We start from the raw sequence: 22,747 nt of genomic DNA on the forward strand, positions 1-22,747 counted from the left end.
TACTTACTCTTCAGATTGACCTCCGGCCGATGCCAGACTATTTTTCACTTGTGGTAACAATATTGGCAGTTTTATCCCAGCCAAAAGTTATTTATCATGTGTCCTAATCCTCCCTGCCAAGATCCTGCCTTCCTGCCTGCTACACTGCCAGCCCGCCATCCTCACTCTCTGTTCAAAATAAAACTTGTAACCCGGAAAACCGTGTCCGCATATGGATTCCACCTTCCAACAACCTGCCATAAGACTTTGTTTCTTTGATCAGAAAGGACATTGTCCAAACTCTTTGGTCCGTCATCAAAAGTTTCATTATGAGTTTCTATGAGAAACTGATGCTTGAAAAAGGTTCCTATGTATATATTGAAAGTAGGGCTTTAAAATAACACCTGCCAATTTGCCAAACGTGGGTAAAACTTGAATTTGGCAGGTAAAAAACAAATTCACTAGCCATTTATATTATTGATTATCATCTCAGACAGGGGGCCCAAACTCACAACCAAGACTTTTCATTGTCTGCCCCACACACACACTTACAGTCCAATCTTGTGTTAACTACTTCAAAGACTTGTAAACTGATCATTGACTTTAGCCAAAGCAGAAAAAAACTGCTGTCATCTATGATCCATGAGTATAAATTGTTGAAAAATGTACATTTCTGGGTGTGGCCCTCTCCGACTATAACGAAATAAGTTAGTGAGGACAACCAGCGTCCGAACACCGGAGGAAGTGAGAAAGGATCTTTTCATAACAAAAAAACAAGAATTTCCAAAGAAAAAAAACTGTTTTCATCTATGATCCATCAGGATAAATTCTTAAGAAATTTACATTTCTGTTTGATTTCCACAGTCCCAAGTAAACTGCTGTCACCACCTTTACGTTGAGCAAGTTTGAGTTGATGATGGGAAAATAATTGAGCAAGAAAATGAGTCCAGGCTTGCAGTATGAGATAAATGTTGGTTTAAGGTTTGTCCCCTGGGGGAAGAGGGAACAGCATCCCCAGTGGGATGAGCCCCCTAAGAGGAAATGTTCCACACAGAAAGGTCCTCTTCCATACATTAGGACATGAGCAGTCCAAATAATCCAGAATTCCAAAATCTAAACAAGAAACAAAAATTCTCCTTTTCAGAATCATCCCTTTATAGCCTTTTGTATAATTGGTTTTATCAAGTACAGTACTTTGTATTTACTTATTTATCCTTTTGATCTGTGTTATTTTGTTTCAGCAGGAAAGCCGTTGGGCCCTGGGCTTTGCTATTAGGCATAAGTAACAGAGCTTTATGAAGTTTAGATAATGAGAGAGGTGAGTCGTAATTTGTAATTCTAATGGATTGATCTGTGATGTGTATACATTTTTTATAAAAGTCTTTCAACGCGTTATTAATTTTGATCGGGTGACATTTGACATTTGATCGGGTGACACATGAGTGACATTTCCTCTTTGGTCCATAATATTGATTGTTGATTTTTTCTTTATTATTTTTAAGATGACTAGCTAGAAATTTGCCAGATTCATTTGAGTTTTCAAATCATTCAAGTCATAGTCTTTGTATTTATGTATGTATTCATGGATGTAACCCTAACCCTTTATCAAGAATTCTGGGAGCAGCTGGCACCAACGTTTTAGACTTGCTCAACGTAAAAGTAGTGGCAGCAGTTTACTTGGGACTGTGGAAATCGAACAGAAATGTAAATTTCTCAAGAATTTATCTTCATGTATTACAGATGAAAACAGTTTTTTTCTTTGGAAATCCTTGTTTATTTGTTATGAAAAGATCCTTTCTCACTTCCTCCGGTGTTCGGACGGTTTTTGGTTGTCCTCACTAATTCTTTATAGTCGGAGAGGGCCACACCCTCTAAAATTATCATTTCAAGTAAAATATTTTCAATTGATGATTATATATTTTATGTTATATATAGTTTATAATGTTGAACTGTAACACTTGAGGGTCACTTTACTTTGCTTAACGTCACTTTGCTTCTCCTGCAGACAACAGAATTTCCCCATCGTGTGATAAATAAAGTTTTATCTCATCTTTTCTTTCAAATGAAGAGCTCGAATAATGACTTTGTCTTCAACATGGCTGACTGTGTGTCGGGTGGGACACACTTTTAGCAAGAAATATGTCTGCCAGGAGCATGCACAAACTCTCTCCACATCCTGTGTACAGTAGTGCAGACTAAAAGCTCCACTCTGGGCATAATGAACTGTTCCATGTTCTGACTATCTGACTTATGTTCTTATTATGATTTTATGTTTCACACAAAAACATTAAAAAAAGGAAAAATAAAGAAAAAAACCTCTAAGTCTGCCACTGCCACTCTGTCCCAAGCCCGGATAACAAATGAGGGGGGTAAGTGAGACTTTATAGTGGCTAACCACAAAAATCTCACAAAAAGGAAATAAAAATAGGTAAATATGTATGTTCATAAAAGAAAAGGGGGTCACTAGCATCTGCCAATTGGCTTTATTTTGTGAGTCATGAATGTGTACCCCTAATTAGAAAAAATTTGAAGGAAAAATTTTCAAGATCCACTAACTAAAAGTGAATGTTTAACCTGATGGTGTTACGGCGGGGGGTTAAGGAAAGCACCCAGGCGCAGAGAAGGAGAGGAGGCAGGAGGTTGCAGGGGAACGGGGGCTTTAATAAACAAAACTACAAAACCAAAAACCATTGCTTAAGCAGACTAGAATACTCAAAACTCTGAAAAAACACTAAACTCGAAACCAGGGAACAACACAATATGGACCAGCACAGGAGGAAGGGAATGACAAGACTTAAATACATGCAGAGCAACAAGACACAGGTGGAAACACTCAGGACTGATGGGGACTCAGAGCAAAACTCACTAAAACAACAAAACAGGAAATACTACAAAATAAAACAGGAAATCAAGGAACCAAACACAAAGAGACTGAAACCGTTACAGATGGTAGTGCTACAGCAGAGGTCATATCATCACCAAAACCAATAGGGTTCAAACTCTTGTGGTTATTAATGTTGTCAGTAAATCTAAGATTTATAGGAAATCTTTTCAAGATGCATTAATTCTCAATTAGAAGTTTGACCTGATGGTGGCGCTAGAGAACAGGTCAACCCACTCATCTGTTTGATTATCAAGGTGTTATTTATTTATTCAACCAATAAACAATGTGCCTGACAAAAACGTGGTTAACAATTTTATGCAAATCATTTTCAGATGGCAAATATCCCTCGGGTTCATTTTCACCGTTAAACGGATAACAGTAGGTTTCTGTCTGATCACCTTACAAACAGAATGTTTAACTTAAAAAGTCACGTATGTACGATAGTCAATGTGTAACTAAACTTAACCTTTGTTTTATTGTAAGTCAAAGTTTTAAGAATAAAGGTTTTTCTATTTGTTATTTTCTTGGAATAATTGTAATCGTGTTAGCAAAGTTTGAACAGACCATAGACCTTTTATAAAGGATGTCTAGACATGTCCCTGTCAGAATTTTGTTCCCCCAAAACCAAATGCACATCTTTTGATTAATCAATCAATCAATCAATCAATCAATCAATCAATCAATCAATCAATCAATCAATCAATCAATCAATGACGGGGTGGCCAAGGAAGAAACCCGGGAGCAGGAAGGACATGGCAAAAATCCACAATTTAGCAAGGTTTAATTCCACGAAGAACAGAACCAAAAACACTAGGAAAGTTTGAAGACGCCCAGGCACAGAACACAGAAAAGCAGCTCCATATAAAGGAGCCTAATTAGCAATGGATTGCAGCTGTGGCTCTCACAGAAGACAGGCTACAACACTAAAAAGCAAAATAAGCTTTTCTTGACACAATCAGCCATTTGTAATAGTTTAATCACATTAGAACAACAACTGCAGGGCTCCCCACACAGAAAAAAAAAGACACAGATTAAGAGCATGAATAAGTACATACGAAGTACTTGATAAAACCAATTATACAAAAGGCTTTAAAAGGATGATTTGGAAAAAGAGAATTTTTGTTTCTTGTTTAAATTTTGGAATTCTGGATTATTTGGACTGCTCATGTCCTAATGTATGGAAGAGGACCTTTCCGTGTGGAACATTTCCTCTTAGGGGGCTCATCCCACTGGGGATGCGGTTCCCTCTTCCCCCAGGGGGACAAACCTTAAACCAACATTTATCTCATACTGCAAGCCTGGACTCATTTTCTTGCTCAATTATTTTCCCATCATCAACTCAAACTTGCTCAACGTAAAGGTGGTGACAGCAGTTTACTTGGGACTGTGGAAATCAAACAGAAATGTAAATTTCTTAAGAATTTATCCTGATGGATCATAGATGAAAACAGTTTTTTTTCTTTGGAAATTCTTGTTTTTTTGTTATGAAAAGATCCTTTCTCACTTCCTCCGGTGTTCGGACGCTGGTTGTCCTCACTAACTTATTTCGTTATAGTCGGAGAGGGCCACACCCAGAAATGTACATTTTTCAACAATTTATACTCATGGATCATAGATGACAGCAGTTTTTTTCTGCTTTGGCTAAAGTCAATGATCAGTTTACAAGTCTTTGAAGTAGTTAACACAAGATTGGACTGTAAGTGTGTGTGTGGGGCAGACAATGAAAAGTCTTGGTTGTGAGTTTGGGCCCCCTGTCTGAGATGATAATCAATAATATAAATGGCTAGTGAATTTGTTTTTTACCTGCCAAATTCAAGTTTTACCCACGTTTGGCAAATTGGCAGGTGTTATTTTAAAGCCCTACTTTCAATATATACATAGGAACCTTTTTCAAGCATCAGTTTCTCATAGAAACTCATAATGAAACTTTTGATGACGGACCAAAGAGTTTGGACAATGTCCTTTCTGATCAAAGAAACAAAGTCTTATGGCAGGTTGTTGGAAGGTGGAATCCATATGCGGACACGGTTTTCCGGGTTACAAGTTTTATTTTGAACAGAGAGTGAGGATGGCGGGCTGGCAGTGTAGCAGGCAGGAAGGCAGGATCTTGGCAGGGAGGATTAGGACACATGATAAATAACTTTTGGCTGGGATAAAACTGCCAATATTGTTACCACAAGTGAAAAATAGTCTGGCATCGGCCGGAGGTCAATCTGAAGAGTAAGTAGAGCGGCTGATGATGAGCAGGTGAGGAGCAGGTGTGGTTCAGGCACTGAAGGATCACAACATAAAGTCCTTGAGAATGAATGTGTCAATTTGGTGGCTCTGTCTATTTGAATCAGACAGTGATGTGATTTTAAAAACAGAAATTAACTGTTGTGGGAAAAAGGAGGTCACACAGGTATCCATTAGTTTTGTAAATATGTGAACTTAAAACTATTAAATCAACAAAATGGTTGAAAAGAGGAAACAGAGACATCCAGAGAAGGAGCAGACTTCTGCCAACACAAGCAAAAGTTTGATCAAGTTTTAGATGTGAATCGGGCTTTTATACTGAAGGAGCTCTTAGCACAAACCTAAAATTAAAAAAAAGTATTTTTTTCGATAAAATTTAAGCCCAATGGAAAAAGTTCTGACAACACAAAAAAAAGTAAATAGTCCGTAATTTTGGCAACGGTACTAAAAATGACCCTCATAGGAGAAATATATTTTATTTATAAAAATGCTTTAAGGCAGTTGAAACACTAACATTTTGACACTTTTCTTTCTTGTTGAAACTCTCAAAGCTTCTTAGAAAAATATGTCCAGGAATATAGCATGAAAACAAAGATCTACAGGCGTAAACTGCACAGATTCTACAAATGATACAATCTAAATTACATGAGACAAAACCTACAACCAATCAGAATGCAGGACACAATGTGCTGTGAAACAAAATAGACACCACACACAAAATACTTTAGAAACAATATTCAAATTCTTTGGAAAAAAGGAGGGGGAAAAGCTTCCTGATAAAAAGAGAACATCCCTCTGTGAGAGCATTGCAAAGCTTCATTCCTGTCTTTTTCACTCGACCAGCAACATCTCCCTGTAAAGATGGCCCCTGTGAGTACAAGTTTCTTTTTAAATTTTTACTTATACTTCAATACAAGTTTTTAAGACAAACTGTTTAAAGTTTCAAGCTCAGAAGCACAAAGGTCTTGAAGATGAATTCAGATAAACAGAATTTAATCTTGATCTTTAAAGTGTCCAGCTGATTACTATTATTTTGTGTTTTATTTTTAATGAAAGACGTCAATTTTAAATGTTGTTTTAGCTGCAGCACTGAACAACATGCAGTTTGAGGTTTTCCACTGAGGTGGAGCAAACTATTCTATGAAACGGAAGTCAATCATATGAAGTTTCAGTGCAAATTTAATGTACTCTGTTGCATTTGTATATGATAAAAAATACAAATAGGTTTACAAATGTATGCTATGAGTAAAACTTTATTAATCTTTTATGTTGATTTATTCATCTTAATGGCGGCACGGTAGCGCAGTGGTTAGCGCTCTTGCCTCACAGCGAGAAGGCCAAATCCCAGCTGGGGGACTTGAACCAGAACATCAATGGGGGACCCTTCCGTGTTGAGTTTGCATGTTCTCCCCGTGCATACATGGGTTTTCTCCGGGTACTCGTTTCCTCCCACTGTCCAAAAATCATGCTTCCTAGGTTAATTGATTCCTCTAAATCCACACTAGGTGTGTGTGATTTGTGGCCCTGCAATTGCCCACAGGGGGCCAGGATAGGCTCAGGCAGCCCCGGGATCCCAAAAAGGACCAAAACGGGTTTACAATTTAAACTCTGGGTCTCTTCATCTCAAATACATTTTATTTCAGCTGCTTCTCTTTCTGTTTGTGCAGAATATGGTGATTAAGAACATGCCCTTTAAAGTTGGACAGACCGTTGCTATTGCGGGAACTAACACACCTGATGCAGCCAGGTAAGTGTGTCAAAGTATTAAAAATGTATTTCTTACTATTTTGAACTCTATGTCTAGAATTCTTTAACCCCTTGAAGCCTGACCTTTTTTCCAGCAAAGAAAAAACAAAACAAAAAAATCATGGGTGTTTTTGTCTTTGCTAAATGTATGTAATTTTGAATCTGAAGTGGTTTGATGCATATTTACATCACTAGGTGTCATTAACTTTTCCTCCTGATATAGGACCCATAAAAATATTTTATCTGCAAAAGCTGCTGTAATACTGATACGTATTAATCTATTGCTCTAAAGGTTTAACTTTTCAACTGATTTGGCATTTGTTATGCAAAACCAAAACATTTTTCGTTGTAAATAAATTACTACTAACCTATTGGAAGACCTAGTTCTTAGAAACTCTATGATATGCTCACCTTTAGGATCCTTCTCAGTTACCATCAATACTGAAAAACTTTCTTTTTTATCTTTTCTAGTTTCTCCGTGAATATTGGCCACAATGATGAGACACTTGCCTTGCACCTGAATCCCCGTTTTGATGCCAGTGGAGACAAATACACGATCGTCTGTAATTCTAAGAAACATGGCATGTGGGAGCAGGAGGTTCGGCCTGGGGGCTTTTGTTTCTTCAGAGGACAGAACTTCAAGGTCTGCATAAACATTTGTATTCCTCTTGTGATATGATTTCTCAGCTTCCTCATTGTCATGTGATTAACTTTATAAAAATGTCATTTCTGACTGTTTCAGATCATCATTAAACTGACCTGTGGAGCATTTTTGATTACCTTACCCAATGGCTTTCAATTCACTTTCCCCAACCGCTTCTGTTCAGATGAATACTCCTACTTCTGCTTTGATGGTGATGCTAGCATCAGGAGCATTCAGATCTACTGAGCTTCCATCATCATTAATCTGCACCCAGCATTGCTGCTTTTACACAAAATAAAAAATAAAAACCTGTGTTTTCTCTTTAATCTTATAATAAAACTAATTCGGTAAGTGCAGATACCAGAGTCAATGAAAGATTTCCGTATAAAAACTTATTAGAAAACCAAAAATGTCAATAGAAGTGTTGGTATTCAATGACTTTTCTATCTGTAATGTTTTTTAAACAATAGAAAATGTAATGTAAACAGGATTTCCTTCAATAAAACATTCAAAGTCTATTATTTTTCTGTTTGATTTATTTTTTTAAATTATTTCTTCAAGTCATCTAAAGAAAAGAAAAAAGCCTCCACCTTAAGTGCTTATTTTTTTAAGTTCTGTGAGTTTAGTGCTGTGAGGAACAAAGAACATTTTTTATCTGGGCCATAAAAAAATATGAGTCTGCATGTTTTCATTTCACAGTTGTTTTTATTATGGAGAGCCGTCGCCAGAAGTTATACTACAACTCCCAGCAACCCCCAGCACACTGACTCATATTAATTCATCAACCACAGCATATTTGAGCTCTGCACTAAGTGAAGCTCAGTGTCACTATATGCCTCACTGAGCATTATATCTGGACCTGGGGGGGTATTCCCGGAAGCATGTTTAAATTACCCTGACCTTTACCCTGAACTCTGGCTGAAATCTGCCTCAACTTGCTTCCTCGGGGTATGTCGGTTCCAAAAGACCAGATATGAGTTAGTTTAATTACGCTCGACTTGGTAACCCTGGGTTAATGAACGTGCACGTCAAGTACATAAAGATGTTCTCAATGGATCGCCGATTTCTGGAGTCACCATGGCAACGCGTGGTGAAAAAAAGAGAGCGCTACACTTCAGTGAGACGGAGTTGGAGATTAATGACGGCATATGACGATTAGAAGACCATCAAAAAAGTAATACGGCTGCATCAGCAAAAGAAAGAGTTTCTGCTTGTAGTAGAAGAACAGGCAAAGTAAACGCACGAGTTTATTTGGGCCCCTGCCCTGCCCTGCTTGCGTGTTCTCCGTTCCTCCTACTCCTCGGCCGGGGTGCTGATGGGTCCTGACCTCCGTCTCCGTTTCTGTGGTGGGAGTCCGGTGAACAGGAGCATTGTTGCTCCTGGATCTTTGTCTGACAGCGAGGCTCTTGGATGCCTGTATTGGCCGGGTTGCTGCGCTGTCTGTCCCCAGCTTTGGGGTGTGGGGTGCCGGGCCCCCTGCCTTTGCTGGAGCATTCAGTGTGATCAGGGTACGCTCTTAGAGGCACACATTTATTCAACCCACCCGCTTATTCACCTTTGCACAAATACGGGCATGGGTATTGTTTTTTTTTATTTAATTTTTCTACACCCCCTGTATGAATATCGGTAACGCGAATATTGTGTGTAACTGTGTCGTAATCTTGGGAGACAAATCTTTGATCATTAATCCGTGATTATACTTTTAACCCATAAAAAGTTGTGTGCAGACTATTTCTTTATTTTTAAAAAAAATGTTTTTATTGCTGTGTGAACTATGTTATGTAATTTAATTACGAAACTTTTATGTTTTAACTTTGTGATATCGACTACCCCCACCCCTTATCACCCATCTCTGACATCCCACTCTGTTTCTTTCTCTCCTATTTTGTTTCCTTTTTTCTGTCTGGAAATGCATACAAATATAATTTTCATGAATAAAGTTTTGCCTCAAATACAATAGGGGTTTATCCAAATATATACCCAGTCTGCCTTAAGATCCACAAACCCCGACTGTAACAATAAAATCTGTCCAATACAAGAGGCACTCAGCTTTGATCTGCTTGGTCAGTTTTTGGACAGGACAAGTTAAAAAAAAATGACAAAGAAAAAAACTAAATATGAGCTCAACACACATTTCCCTCTGTTACATAAGATAAGGTTATTCTTATCCTCAATAGTCCCACTAACCACATGCAGAACAACGCTGGCTGGTTTTATTTTTCCCTTTTTTCCTGACTCCCTTCTTGGTCCTGCACAAAGAGTGCAAGCTGTCCAGCTATTGAGCAGCAGAAATGCACATTGACATGTTCTTTGGGGTTGTGCTTCTTCAGGGACCTGAGGATAAAATCTAATTCAGTCTTTTTACTTTTAAAAGATGACTTTAGTTAAAAACAAAAACGTTACTTACACTCCCAGCTGATTCTTTTGGAAAATAGTTGTAGATTATTCATGCACAGAAGAGAAGCAAAAACTTGGTTTGACTCAGACCAGTCAAAAACATAGAAAAAGAAGCATCTGCTACCCTCAAGTGGACAATAGGGTACATTACCGCTATAAGATGGAGAAAATTGTGTGAATAAATAAAATACATTTGATAATTGCAATACTTCAATAATTCATCAGAAACAAATGAGACTTTAACTTGATAAAAAAAATTGCTTTAATGAGTAACGGTTCAAGAAATCAAATATTACAGAGATGGAATGTCAAAGAAAAGACGAAAAATGTAAAGAGATTTGGAAGGCACCTCATCAAATCTGAAGACTATGTTATCCTGCCAAAGGTAACACTGAAACACCTTGATGTTTAACATGTTATTATGTCAATTAACTTGTTAAGTTTTTGGACAGGCTGTAAATGCAAGCAGTACAGACACTAAATTCTAAATCTGTAATTTCTGAATTTGTTAGTACCACAAATACAGCACAATATAACATGCAGTCATTTGGGACCAACTCTGGAAGTTGCAGAAAAAATTTTGAATCCAGAAGAAGTTGCAGATTTATTTGATCTCAATGCTCGTGATGCGAGCTTCGTCTTCAAAGCTGAGGAATGTGTCATGATTTGAAGGCGATACAGACCCAGACGCTGGAACCCGGAAGGAAAACACAGATAAGTAGTATGGTGAGTAAAATGATTTATTTTGATCCGGCGTGGTTAGGAGTCGTGGCGTGACTGGAGGTCTTGATGTTTTTTCAGGATTCGTGGCGTGACTGGAAGTCTTGACGTGGTTTGGTTTTAGTTTCAGGAATGTAGCGGCTGCTTTTGGAGACATCTGACTCAGGAGACACTTGTGGTTTGAAGTCCTGAGGCAGGAGAACAAGGTTAGTGAGGAGCCAAAACATTGGAGCTAGACATGACTCTAAAGATCAGACTAAGCATCATCAGGGGGCAACGAACTGGTGAAAAATGCTGGAGCTGGGTCTCCTTAGGAAGAGCTGGGGTTTGATGAGGTGAGTGGTCACAGCTGGTAGAGTCAGGACAGAGCAGAGAGGGGAGGGGGAGGAGAGCTTATCTTAGCAGTATTGCACAGGTGAAAATAATGCTGTGATATGTGAGCCTTAAATGATAAATCCTGGTCAAATAAAACCTCAAGGTTTCTAACTGTGGAATTGGAAGCTTAACTTACACCGTCCAGTGAGACTAGCTGATCATCTTTACTTAAATTATCAGAAAAGACAGAAAGAAAAAACTTCCTATAGCAGCTGTCTGTTCTATATTTAAAGCCTGCAGTGAAGCTGACCTTGTCAATCAGCAAGTGTAGACAGTAAAAAGTAACTGAAGTACTATCAGTAATACTTACGTTCATTATCTTTACAGATTGTTCCTTCTTGTGCTGCTGAGAAGTGGTTGTGTTGCAGGCCCTCTTCTTTCTGAAGTTTTGATGGTGTATCATGTTTTAATAATGACAAATGCTTTTGTATTTGGCAACTAATTAATAGTCATTTCCCGTTTGTGTTCCCGAATAATGCACCTTTTATGTGTTTTTATGGATTATTTATTATTATTATTATTATTTATTATTAAAGGGTTTTACCATGGGTTGTTTTAATGTATGCCATAATGTATCTATAATATTTAAGGTTAGGAAACAAAAGAAATAGTATGAAGTTTAAAATTTTACATTTTATTAACATATTTTATTAAATGTATATGCCTAAAATGAGTTGATTGTTTTAGCCTTCCGTTAAATGTCTCTACCAGTGGATGGCAGAACTGCACCACAGCTGTAATGTTTCCAAAACACACAAAATTCCTAAAAATGCTAGAGTCTTTCATTCACAAACTTCCACTTTCGTTCATAAAACTTCCACTAGGTGAAAGGGAAGTGCAGAAACCTAAATCTCCTTCTTTATCAATTTATACTTGCTAGATAAAATTTCACCAACTTTTGTCATTTTTTGACATAATTGGACAAACAACAGAGAAAAAGCAGCAATGCTTCAATTCTTTCAATTCATTCAAATTTTACCAAATTCTTGTTTAGATCTATCTAACACTATTGACACGCAGTTTGTTTCAATCGTATTCCTTTTTAGGTCTTCTTATACTTGGAAATCAATCATGTATGGGATTTATAGCAAAGCTAATTCAGTGGAATTGAGAAAAATGTCACCATCAGTCATCAAATCAAACTTTATTTACAAAACAGCGCTTCTCACACATTGCACAACTTGGAGTGCTTTAACATAAAACAAACACACACACACACACACACACACCTACACACACACAGACACACACACACTATTACATTAAAAAAACCAACCCACCATTCATCCTTCCCGCTCCCTTCCATTAACACATATGACCGATGTCCCCACACACAATGAATACTGATAAAAGTAGCTTCTAAAAGAAACTTAATTCCAACTTTAATTCTAAAATTTAATTCTAAATTCATTCCAGGAGCCAGCTTGGCTGAACATCACCACAGTGCCCACCCACACCAGGACAGCAAAGGGGTCCACCTCACAGCCGTGAGGCTGTGAGGTGGACCCAACTGCTCCCAGCAAAGGTGACAACCGTGGCAACAACCACTGACCAAGCCAGCAAGCCCTGGCAGAAAGGACCCCCACAAAAAACACTGGGGCTAAAACAATGATAAAATGATAAAATTAAAGGCATAAGATGATATGAAAACTTTAAACTGAGAATAGGATTACATGCATAAAATAGAATTAAATGGATATAATAATATGTATTAAAACTGATACATGGATAGGATTAACTAAAAGTGAAATTAAAATGGTGGGTCTTGAGCTTTTTCTTAAACCTCTAGAACAGGGGTCACCAACCTTTTTAAGACAGAGGGCTATTTCATGGGTACTAAGTGGTATGAAAGGCGCCACTAAAAATCTTCTAGCCCCCCCCCATAAATAGACAAAAAAAAAAAAAAAAATTGGAGGACATCCTTTTGTGTGCCCTGTTTTTATTTGCTCATTTTACACAAAAACATCAATGTATTTTCTAGACTCGTATTACAGGGGGGTCAAACCCAGTTGCAGAGGGGGCCTAAATCCAAAACAAACTTTAGGTTGCAGCCGAACAAGATAAACATTTATTGAACACACTAAAGCTAAACTTTTAAACCTTTAAAACTGTAACTTAATTTTAACTTTTTAAACATAAATGTAAATAAAAACAGACAGGAATATTAATGCAGAATAATAAATATATTCTGTGAAATGATGCAAATATGAACAAACACAGCCAGGAAATATTAATAATTAGAAACAATAAATCAAATTATTTTGTTTTCTTTGCTCTTTTGTCATTTTTTTAGAGCTCAAGAGCCCTGTGTGTGTGTCTTTGGTCCTGTGTGTGTGTGTCTCTGGTCCTGTGTGTGTGTCTTTGGTCCAGTGTGTGTGTCTCTGGTCCTGTGTTTGTGTCTTTGGTCCTGTGTGTGTGTCTTTGGTCCTGTGTGTGTTTCTCTGGGTTGTGTGTGTGTCTCTGGTCCTGTGTGTGTCTTTGTGAAACGTATCAGAGGGATTTGATTATTCAAAAACCTGTTATTGTGAAAATCATGTTTAGGTCTCATAAAACATTAAAAACTAAATCACAGAACTCATCACTGGGATTACTCCTAAAATATTTTGCATTTTTCTAATTTGTGCAACACCAACAGTAAAAATCCTCCAAAATCCACAATACTTTCATAAACAAATGATGTATTGTTTGTTTATGGTCTGAAAAAGGCAGCTGTTTTCCAGCCTGCATTACCTGCTGTCTTTATTTATACGTTACTATCACCAACTAAACAACCGTGAAAAATTAATGTATATGGAAAAAATACAGACAAGTATTAAAAAAGTCTGCAATAGTTAGTGAAGAATGACATTATTAGAATGAGCTGAGTCATTTAAGCCACCCGATGATCCAGGTGTTGCGCAATGGTCTCCATGCGATGTTTCACCTCGCAACCTGCGGCCATTACCCCTCCCTTTCTCCTCCTCACACACACGCGCCTCTTTCTCACCTTAGGGACAACTTAAATTTCAGCACCAGATGACCTCAGGATCTGGCAGGGCTAATACTTTTCATGTTTATGGATGGTGGGAGGAAGCCGGAGTCCCTGGAGCAAACCCACGCACACATGGGGAGAACATGCAAACTCCACACAGAAAGCTCCCCCATTGGGTTCAAATTAAGCAAATTAACTTTAGAACCAACCAAAATTAAAATTAAAATAGAAAAAAAAAATCATCTTTACAGATATATAAGACAACAAAGGCTTGCAAAATGGTCATATCCTGCTTCATCCATGTCAATCTTGCTTTAACAAAAGTGTAGCAAAAAATTTCCTCGCAAAAGTACATTTGTCTTGTTTTTTGTTTCAGGAGAAAAAATGCCAAAAAAGATGATTTTCATGAGATAAACTTGAGCTGAACTTATTTGTAACAGCTTGTTTCAGTCAACATCTGTATGTGGGTGTGTGGCAATGGGTGTTTTGTTGGCTCTAAAGGTCCCGAATGTAATTTATACTTCAATCAAATGAGCTGATTAAAAGTAAAACCCATTTATCTGTACTATTTTTTGTTTCAGATCATTTGTGAAAGAAAAATTAGTTGATTTATTCCTCATTTGACTAACAGCTTTGTTTATTTGTCCAAATGGGAAAGGTTACAGAAATGAAAAAACACTGTAAAATAACTCAATTGGAACCATAAATACTACAACTAGATTTCTTTTAACGCCTTCTCTGTTCTATTGTTTGCAGCGTATATCCAAAGATAATCAATGCATTAAGGACAGATTTTTCTGCAGATTCATGCCCTTTTTCAGCACACACAGTATCACAAGAACATGCAGATGGCTGGATCCAAATGCAGCAGGTTTTTGAGCTAAGCTAAGTCCAAAAAGCTAAAACAGGGTCAGGCAGGCGAGGGTCAGTAGCAGGCATGAGATAATCAGGGGAGAGATGGGGTGATCAAGATCCAGGGAAGAGTCGGGGCAGAGGGCAGGCAAACAGAGTCAAAAACAGGGTCTGGAAACAAAAGCTCAGGCCCAAATATGAGTCAGGTGTGCGGCATCCAGGAAGTGTGTGCTGGGGGTTGCTTCGAGTTGTAGTATGACTTCTGGCGACGACTCTCCATAATAAAAACAACTGTGAAATGAAAACACGCAGACTCATATTTTTTTATGGCCCAGATAAAAAATGTTCTTTGTTCCTCACAGCACTAAACTCACAGAACTTAAAAAATAAGCACTTAAGGTGGAGGCTTTTTGTTATCTTTAGATGACTTGAAGAAATAATTTGAAAAAATAAATCAAACAGAAAAATAATAGACTTTGAATGTTTTATTGAAGGAAATCCTGTTTACCTTACATTTTCTATTGTTTAAAAAACATTACAGATAGAAAAGTCATTGAATACCAACACTTCTATTGACATTTTTGGTTTTCCAATAAATTTTTATACTGAAATCTTTCATTGACTCTGGTATCTGCACTTACCGAATTAGTTTTATTATAAGATTAAAAGGGAAAACACAGGTTTTTATTTTTTATTTTGTGTAAAAGCAGCAATGCTGGGTGCAGATTAATGATGATGGAAGCTCAGTAGATCTGAATGCTCCTGATGCTAGCATCACCATCAAAGCAGAAGTAGGAGTATTCATCTGAACAGAAGCGGTTGGGGAAAGTAAATTGAAAGCCATTGGGTAAGGTAATCAAAAATCCTCCACAGGTCAGTTTAATGATGATCTGAAACAGTCAGAAATGACATTTTTATAAAGTTAATCACATGACAATGAGGAAGCTGAGAAATCATATCACAAGAGGAATACAAATGTTTATGCAGACCTTGAAGTTCTGTCCTCTGAAGAAACAAAAGCCCCCAGGCCGAACCTCCTGCTCCCACATGCCATGTTTCTTAGAGTTACAGACGATCGTGTCTTTGTCTCCACTGGCATCAAAACGGGGATTCAGGTGCAAGGCAAGTGTCTCATCATTGTGGCCAATATTCACGGAGAAACTAGAAAAGTTAAAAAAGAAAGTTTTTCAGTATTGATGGTAACTGAGAAGGATCCTAAAGGTGAGCATATCATAGAGTTTCTAAGAACTAGGTCTTCCAATAGGTTAGTAGTAATTTATTTACAACAAAAAATGTTTTGTTTTTGCATAAAAAATGCCAAATCAGTTGAAAAGTTAAACCTTTAGAGCAATAGATTAATACGTATCAGTATTACAGCAGCTTTTGCAGATAAAATATTTTTATGGGTCCTATATCAGGAGGAAAAGTTAATGACACCTAGTGATGTAAATATGCATCAAACCACTTCAGATTCAAAATTACATACATTTAGCAAAGACAAAAACACGCATGATTTTTTTGTTTTGTTTTTTCTTTACTGGAAAAAAGGTCAGGCTTCAAGGGGTTAAAGAATTCTAGACATAGAGTTCAAAATAGTAAGAAATACATTTTTAATACTTTGACACACTTACCTGGCTGCATCGGGTGTGTTATAACCCGCAATAGCAACGGTCTGTCCAACTTTAAAGGGCATGTTCTTAATCACCATATTCTGCACAAACAGAAAGAGAAGCAGCTGAAATAAAATGTATTTGAGATGAAGAGACCCAGAGTTTAAATTGTAAACCCGTTTTGGTCCTTTTTGGGATCCCGGGGCTGCCTGAGCCTATCCTGGCCCCCTGTGGGCAATTGCAGGGCCACAAATCACACACACCTAGTGTGGATTTAGAGGAATCAATTAACCTAGGAAGCATGATTTTTGGACAGTGGGAGGAAACGAGTACCCGGAGAAAACCCATGTATGCACGGGGAGAACATGCAAACTCAACACGGAAGGGTCCCCCATTGATGTTCTGGTTCAAGTCCCCCAGCTGGGATTTGGCCTTCTCGCTGTGAGGCAAGAGCGCTAACCACTGCGCTACCGTGCCGCCATTAAGATGAATAAATCAACATAAAAGATTAATAAAGTTTTACTCAGAACATACATTTGTAAACCTATTTGTATTTTTTATCATATACAAATGCAACAGAGTACATTAAATTTGCACTGAAACTTCATATGATTGACTTCCGTTTCATAGAATAGTTTGCTCCACCTCAGTGGAAAACCTCAAACTGCATGTTGTTCAGTGCTGCAGCTAAAACAACATTTAAAATTGACGTCTTTCATTAAAAATAAAACACAAAATAATAGTAATCAGCTGGACAGTTTAAAGATCAAGATTAAATTCTGTTTATCTGAATTCATCTTCAAGACCTTTGTGCTTCTGAGCTTGAAACTTTAAACAGTTTGTCTTAAAAACTTGTATTGAAGTATAAGTAAGAATTTAAAAAGAAACTTGTACTCACAGGGGCCATCTTTACAGGGAGATGTTGCTGGTCGAGTGAAAAAGACAGGAATGAAGCTCTGCAATGCTCTCACAGAGGGAAGTTCTCTTTTTATCAGGAAGCTTTTCCCCCTCCTTTTTTCCAAAGAATTTGAATATTGTTTCTAAAGTATGTTGCGTGTGGTGTCTATTTTTTTCACAGCACATTGTGTTCTGCATTCTGATTGGTTGTAGGTTTTGTCTCATGTAATTTAGATTGTATCATTTGTAGAATCTGTGCAGTTTACGCCTGTAGATCTTTGTTTTCATGCTATATTCCTGGACATATTTTTCTAAGAAGCTTTGAGAGTTTCAACAAGAAAGAAAAGTGTCAAAATGTTAGTGTTTGTCTGAGAAAAAAATGTAAAGTGTTTAGTCAGATGTTCAACTGCCTTAAACCATTTTTATAAATAAAATATATTTCTCCTATGAGGGTCATTTTTAGTACCGTTGCCAAAATTACGGACTACACTATTTGTGTTGTCAGAACTTTTTCCATTGGGCTTAATTTTTATCGACAAAAAAACTTTTTTTTAATTTTAGTTTTGTGCTAAGAGCTCCTTCAGTATAAAAGCCCGATTCACATCTAAAACTTGATCAAACTTTTGCTTGTGTTGGCAGAAGTCTGCTCCTTCTCTGGATGTCTCTGTTTCCTCTTTTCAACCATTTTGTTGATTTAATAGTTTTAAGTTCACATATTTACAAAACTAATGGATACCTGTGTGACCTCCTTTTTCCCACAACAGTTAATTTCTGTTTTTAAAATCACATCACTGTCTGATTCAAATAGACAGAGCCACCAAATTGACACATTCATTCTCAATGACTTTATGTTGTGATCCTTCAGTGCCTGAACCACACCTGCTCCTCACCTGCTCATCATCAGCCGCTCTACTTACTCTTCAGATTGACCTCCGGCCGATGCCAGACTATTTTTCACTTGTGGTAACAATATTGGCAGTTTTATCCCAGCCAAAAGTTATTTATCATGTGTCCTAATCCTCCCTGCCAAGATCCTGCCTTCCTGCCTGCTACACTGCCAGCCCGCCATCCTCACTCTCTGTTCAAAATAAAACTTGTAACCCGGAAAACCGTGTCCGCATATGGATTCCACCTTCCAACAACCTGCCATAAGACTTTGTTTCTTTGATCAGAAAGGACATTGTCCAAACTCTTTGGTCCGTCATCAAAAGTTTCATTATGAGTTTCTATGAGAAACTGATACTTGACAAAGGTTCCTATATATATATATATATATATATATATATATAGAAAGCAGGGCTTTAAAATAACACCTGCCAAATGTGGGTAAAACTTGAATTTGGCAGGTATAAAACAAATTCACTAGCCATTTATATTATTGATTATCATCTCAGACAGGGGGCCCAAACTCACAACCAAGACTTTTCATTGTCTGCCCCACACACACACACATACACACACACACACACACACAGACTTACAGTCCAATCTTGTGTTAACTACTTCAAAGACTTGTAACCTGATCATTGACTTTAGCCAAAGCACAAAAAAACTGCTGTCATCTATGATCCATGAGTATAAATTGTTGAAAAATGTACATTTCTGGGTGTGGCCCTCTCCGACTGTAAAGAATTAGTGAGGACAACCAAAAACCGTCCGAACACCGGAGGAAGTGAGAAAGGATCTTTTCATAACAAATAAACAAGGATTTCCAAAGAAAAAAACTGTTTTCATCTATGATCCATCAGGATAAATTATTGAGAAATTTACATTTTTGTTTGATTTCCACAGTCCCAAGTAAACTGCTGTCACCACCTTTACGTTGAGCAAGTTTGAGTTGATGATGGGAAAATAATTGAGCAAGAAAATGAGTCCAGGCTTGCAGTATGAGATAAATGTTGGTTTAAGGTTTGTCCCCTGGGGGAAGAGGGAACAGCATCCCCAGTGGGATGAGCCCCCTAAGAGGAAATGTTCCACACAGAAAGGTCCTCTTCCATACATTAGGACATGAGCAGTCCAAATAATCCAGAATTCCAAAATCTAAACAAGAAACAAAAATTCTCCTTTTCAGAATCATCCCTTTATAGCCTTTTGTATAATTGGTTTTATCAAGTACAGTACTTTGTATTTACTTATTTATCCTTTTGATCTGTGTTATTTTGTTTCAGCAGGAAAGCCGTTGGGCCCTGGGCTTTGCTATTAGGCATAAGTAACAGAGCTTTATGAAGTTTAGATAATGAGAGAGGTGAGTCGTAATTTGTAATTCTAATGGATTGATCTGTGATGTGTATACATTTTTTATAAAAGTCTTTCAACGCGTTATTAATTTTGATCGGGTGACATTTGACATTTGATCGGGTGACACATGAGTGACATTTCCTCTTTGGTCCATAATATTGATTGTTGATTTTTTCTTTATTATTTTTAAGATGACTAGCTAGAAATTTGCCAGATTCATTTGAGTTTTCAAATCATTCAAGTCATAGTCTTTGTATTTATGTATGTATTCATGGATGTAACCCTAACCCTTTATCAAGAATTCTGGGAGCAGCTGGCACCAACGTTTTAGACTTGCTCAACGTAAAAGTAGTGGCAGCAGTTTACTTGGGACTGTGGAAATCGAACAGAAATGTAAATTTCTCAAGAATTTATCTTCATGTATTACAGATGAAAACAGTTTTTTTCTTTGGAAATCCTTGTTTATTTGTTATGAAAAGATCCTTTCTCACTTCCTCCGGTGTTCGGACGGTTTTTGGTTGTCCTCACTAATTCTTTATAGTCGGAGAGGGCCACACCCTCTAAAATTATCATTTCAAGTAAAATATTTTCAATTGATGATTATATATTTTATGTTATATATAGTTTATAATGTTGAACTGTAACACTTGAGGGTCACTTTACTTTGCTTAACGTCACTTTGCTTCTCCTGCAGACAACAGAATTTCCCCATCGTGTGATAAATAAAGTTTTATCTCATCTTTTCTTTCAAATGAAGAGCTCGAATAATGACTTTGTCTTCAACATGGCTGACTGTGTGTCGGGTGGGACACACTTTTAGCAAGAAATATGTTTGCCAGGAGCATGCACAAACTCTCTCCACATCCTGTGTACAGTAGTGCAGACTAAAAGCTCCACTCTGGGCATAATGAACTGTTCCATGTTCTGACTATCTGACTTATGTTCTTATTATGATTTTATGTTTCACACAAAAACATTAAAAAAAGGAAAAATAAAGAAAAAAACCTCTAAGTCTGCCACTGCCACTCTGTCCCAAGCCCGGATAACAAATGAGGGGGGGTAAGTGAGACTTTATAGTGGCTAACCACAAAAATCTCACAAAAAGGAAATAAAAATAGGTAAATATGTATGTTCATAAAAGAAAAGGGGGTCACTAGCATCTGCCAATTGGCTTTATTTTGTGAGTCATGAATGTGCACCCCAAATTAGAAAAAATTTGAAGGAAAAATTTTCAAGATCCACTAACTAAAAGTGAATGTTTAACCTGATGGTGTTACGGCGGGGGGTTAAGGAAAGCACCCAGGCGCAGAGAAGGAGAGGAGGCAGGAGGTTGCAGGGGAACGGGGGCTTTAATAAACAAAACTACAAAACCAAAAACCATTGCTTAAGCAGACTAGAATACTCAAAACTCTGAAAAAACACTAAACTCGAAACCAGGGAACAACACAATATGGACCAGCACAGGAGGAAGGGAATGACAAGACTTAAATACATGCAGAGCAACAAGACACAGGTGGAAACACTCAGGACTGATGGGGACTCAGAGCAAAACTCACTAAAACAACAAAACAGGAAATACTACAAAATAAAACAGGAAATCAAGGAACCAAACACAAAGAGACTGAAACCGTTACAGATGGTAGTGCTACAGCAGAGGTCATATCATCACCAAAACCAATAGGGTTCAAACTCTTGTGGTTATTAATGTTGTCAGTAAATCTAAGATTTATAGGAAATCTTTTCAAGATGCATTAATTCTCAATTAGAAGTTTGACCTGATGGTGGCGCTAGAGAACAGGTCAACCCACTCATCTGTTTGATTATCAAGGTGTTATTTATTTATTCAACCAATAAACAATGTGCCTGACAAAAACGTGGTTAACAATTTTATGCAAATCATTTTCAGATGGCAAATATCCCTCGGGTTCATTTTCACCGTTAAACGGATAACAGTAGGTTTCTGTCTGATCACCTTACAAACAGAATGTTTAACTTAAAAAGTCACGTATGTACGATAGTCAATGTGTAACTAAACTTAACCTTTGTTTTATTGTAAGTCAAAGTTTTAAGAATAAAGGTTTTTCTATTTGTTATTTTCTTGGAATAATTGTAATCGTGTTAGCAAAGTTTGAACAGACCATAGACCTTTTATAAAGGATGTCTAGACATGTCCCTGTCAGAATTTTGTTCCCCCAAAACCAAATGCACATCTTTTGATTAATCAATCAATCAATCAATCAATCAATCAATCAATCAATCAATCAATCAATCAATGACGGGGTGGCCAAGGAAGAAACCCGGGAGCAGGAAAGACATGGCAAAAATCCACAATTTAGCAAGGTTTAATTCCACGAAGAACAGAACCAAAAACACTAGGAAAGTTTGAAGACGCCCAGGCACAGAACACAGAAAAGCAGCTCCATATAAAGGAGCCTAATTAGCAATGGATTGCAGCTGTGGCTCTCACAGAAGACAGGCTACAACACTAAAAAGCAAAATAAGCTTTTCTTGACACAATCAGCCATTTGTAATAGTTTAATCACATTAGAACAACAACTGCAGGGCTCCCCACACAGAAAAAAAAAGACACAGATTAAGAGCATGAATAAGTACATACGAAGTACTTGATAAAACCAATTATACAAAAGGCTTTAAAAGGATGATTTGGAAAAAGAGAATTTTTGTTTCTTGTTTAAATTTTGGAATTCTGGATTATTTGGACTGCTCATGTCCTAATGTATGGAAGAGGACCTTTCCGTGTGGAACATTTCCTCTTAGGGGGCTCATCCCACTGGGGATGCGGTTCCCTCTTCCCCCAGGGGGACAAACCTTAAACCAACATTTATCTCATACTGCAAGCCTGGACTCATTTTCTTGCTCAATTATTTTCCCATCATCAACTCAAACTCGCTCAACGTAAAGGTGGTGACAGCAGTTTACTTGGGACTGTGGAAATCAAACAGAAATGTAAATTTCTTAAGAATTTATCCTGATGGATCATAGATGAAAACAGTTTTTTTTCTTTGGAAATTCTTGTTTTTTTGTTATGAAAAGATCCTTTCTCACTTCCTCCGGTGTTCGGACGCTGGTTGTCCTCACTAACTTATTTCGTTATAGTCGGAGAGGGCCACACCCAGAAATGTACATTTTTCAACAATTTATACTCATGGATCATAGATGACAGCAGTTTTTTTCTGCTT

General features: G+C 37.4%; 2 protein-coding genes across 2 annotated transcripts; one reads left to right on the plus strand and one right to left on the minus strand.

Moving 5' to 3' along the window:
- Positions 1-5,891: 5,891 nt before the first annotated feature.
- On the plus strand, positions 5,892-8,005 carry LOC111947758 (beta-galactoside-binding lectin-like). Its single transcript, XM_023957622.2, has 4 exons — positions 5,892-5,968; positions 6,766-6,845; positions 7,316-7,487; positions 7,587-8,005. Exons 1-4 carry the CDS (start codon positions 5,960-5,962, stop codon positions 7,731-7,733), a joined length of 408 nt encoding a protein of 135 aa, XP_023813390.1. The 5' UTR covers positions 5,892-5,959; the 3' UTR covers positions 7,734-8,005.
- A 7,268-nt stretch (positions 8,006-15,273) lies between these two features.
- LOC111947756 (beta-galactoside-binding lectin-like) lies at positions 15,274-17,398 on the minus strand. The gene is made up of 4 exons (XM_023957620.2): positions 17,311-17,398; positions 16,434-16,513; positions 15,792-15,963; positions 15,274-15,692 (listed from the first exon to the last, which is right to left on the minus strand). The coding sequence occupies exons 1-4, from the start codon at positions 17,317-17,319 to the stop codon at positions 15,546-15,548; spliced, it is 408 nt and encodes a 135-aa protein (XP_023813388.2). The 5' UTR covers positions 17,320-17,398; the 3' UTR covers positions 15,274-15,545.
- Between the last annotated feature and the right edge of the window lie 5,349 nt (positions 17,399-22,747).

Source organism: Oryzias latipes, chromosome 8 (genome assembly GCF_053564925.1).
Source record: "Oryzias latipes strain Hd-rR chromosome 8, Olatipes_Hd-rR_3.1".
NCBI classification, from domain to species: domain Eukaryota; kingdom Metazoa; phylum Chordata; class Actinopteri; order Beloniformes; family Adrianichthyidae; genus Oryzias; species Oryzias latipes.

Coding starts and splice junctions, on each gene's coding strand:
- LOC111947758 (XM_023957622.2), top strand. Junction 6,846..7,315: donor AACACACCTGATGCAGCCAG/GTAAGTGTGTCA, acceptor TATCTTTTCTAG/TTTCTCCGTGAATATTGGCC. Junction 7,488..7,586: donor TCAGAGGACAGAACTTCAAG/GTCTGCATAAAC, acceptor TGACTGTTTCAG/ATCATCATTAAACTGACCTG.
- LOC111947756 (XM_023957620.2), bottom strand. Junction 15,964..16,433: donor AACACACCCGATGCAGCCAG/GTAAGTGTGTCA, acceptor TAACTTTTCTAG/TTTCTCCGTGAATATTGGCC. Junction 15,693..15,791: donor TCAGAGGACAGAACTTCAAG/GTCTGCATAAAC, acceptor TGACTGTTTCAG/ATCATCATTAAACTGACCTG.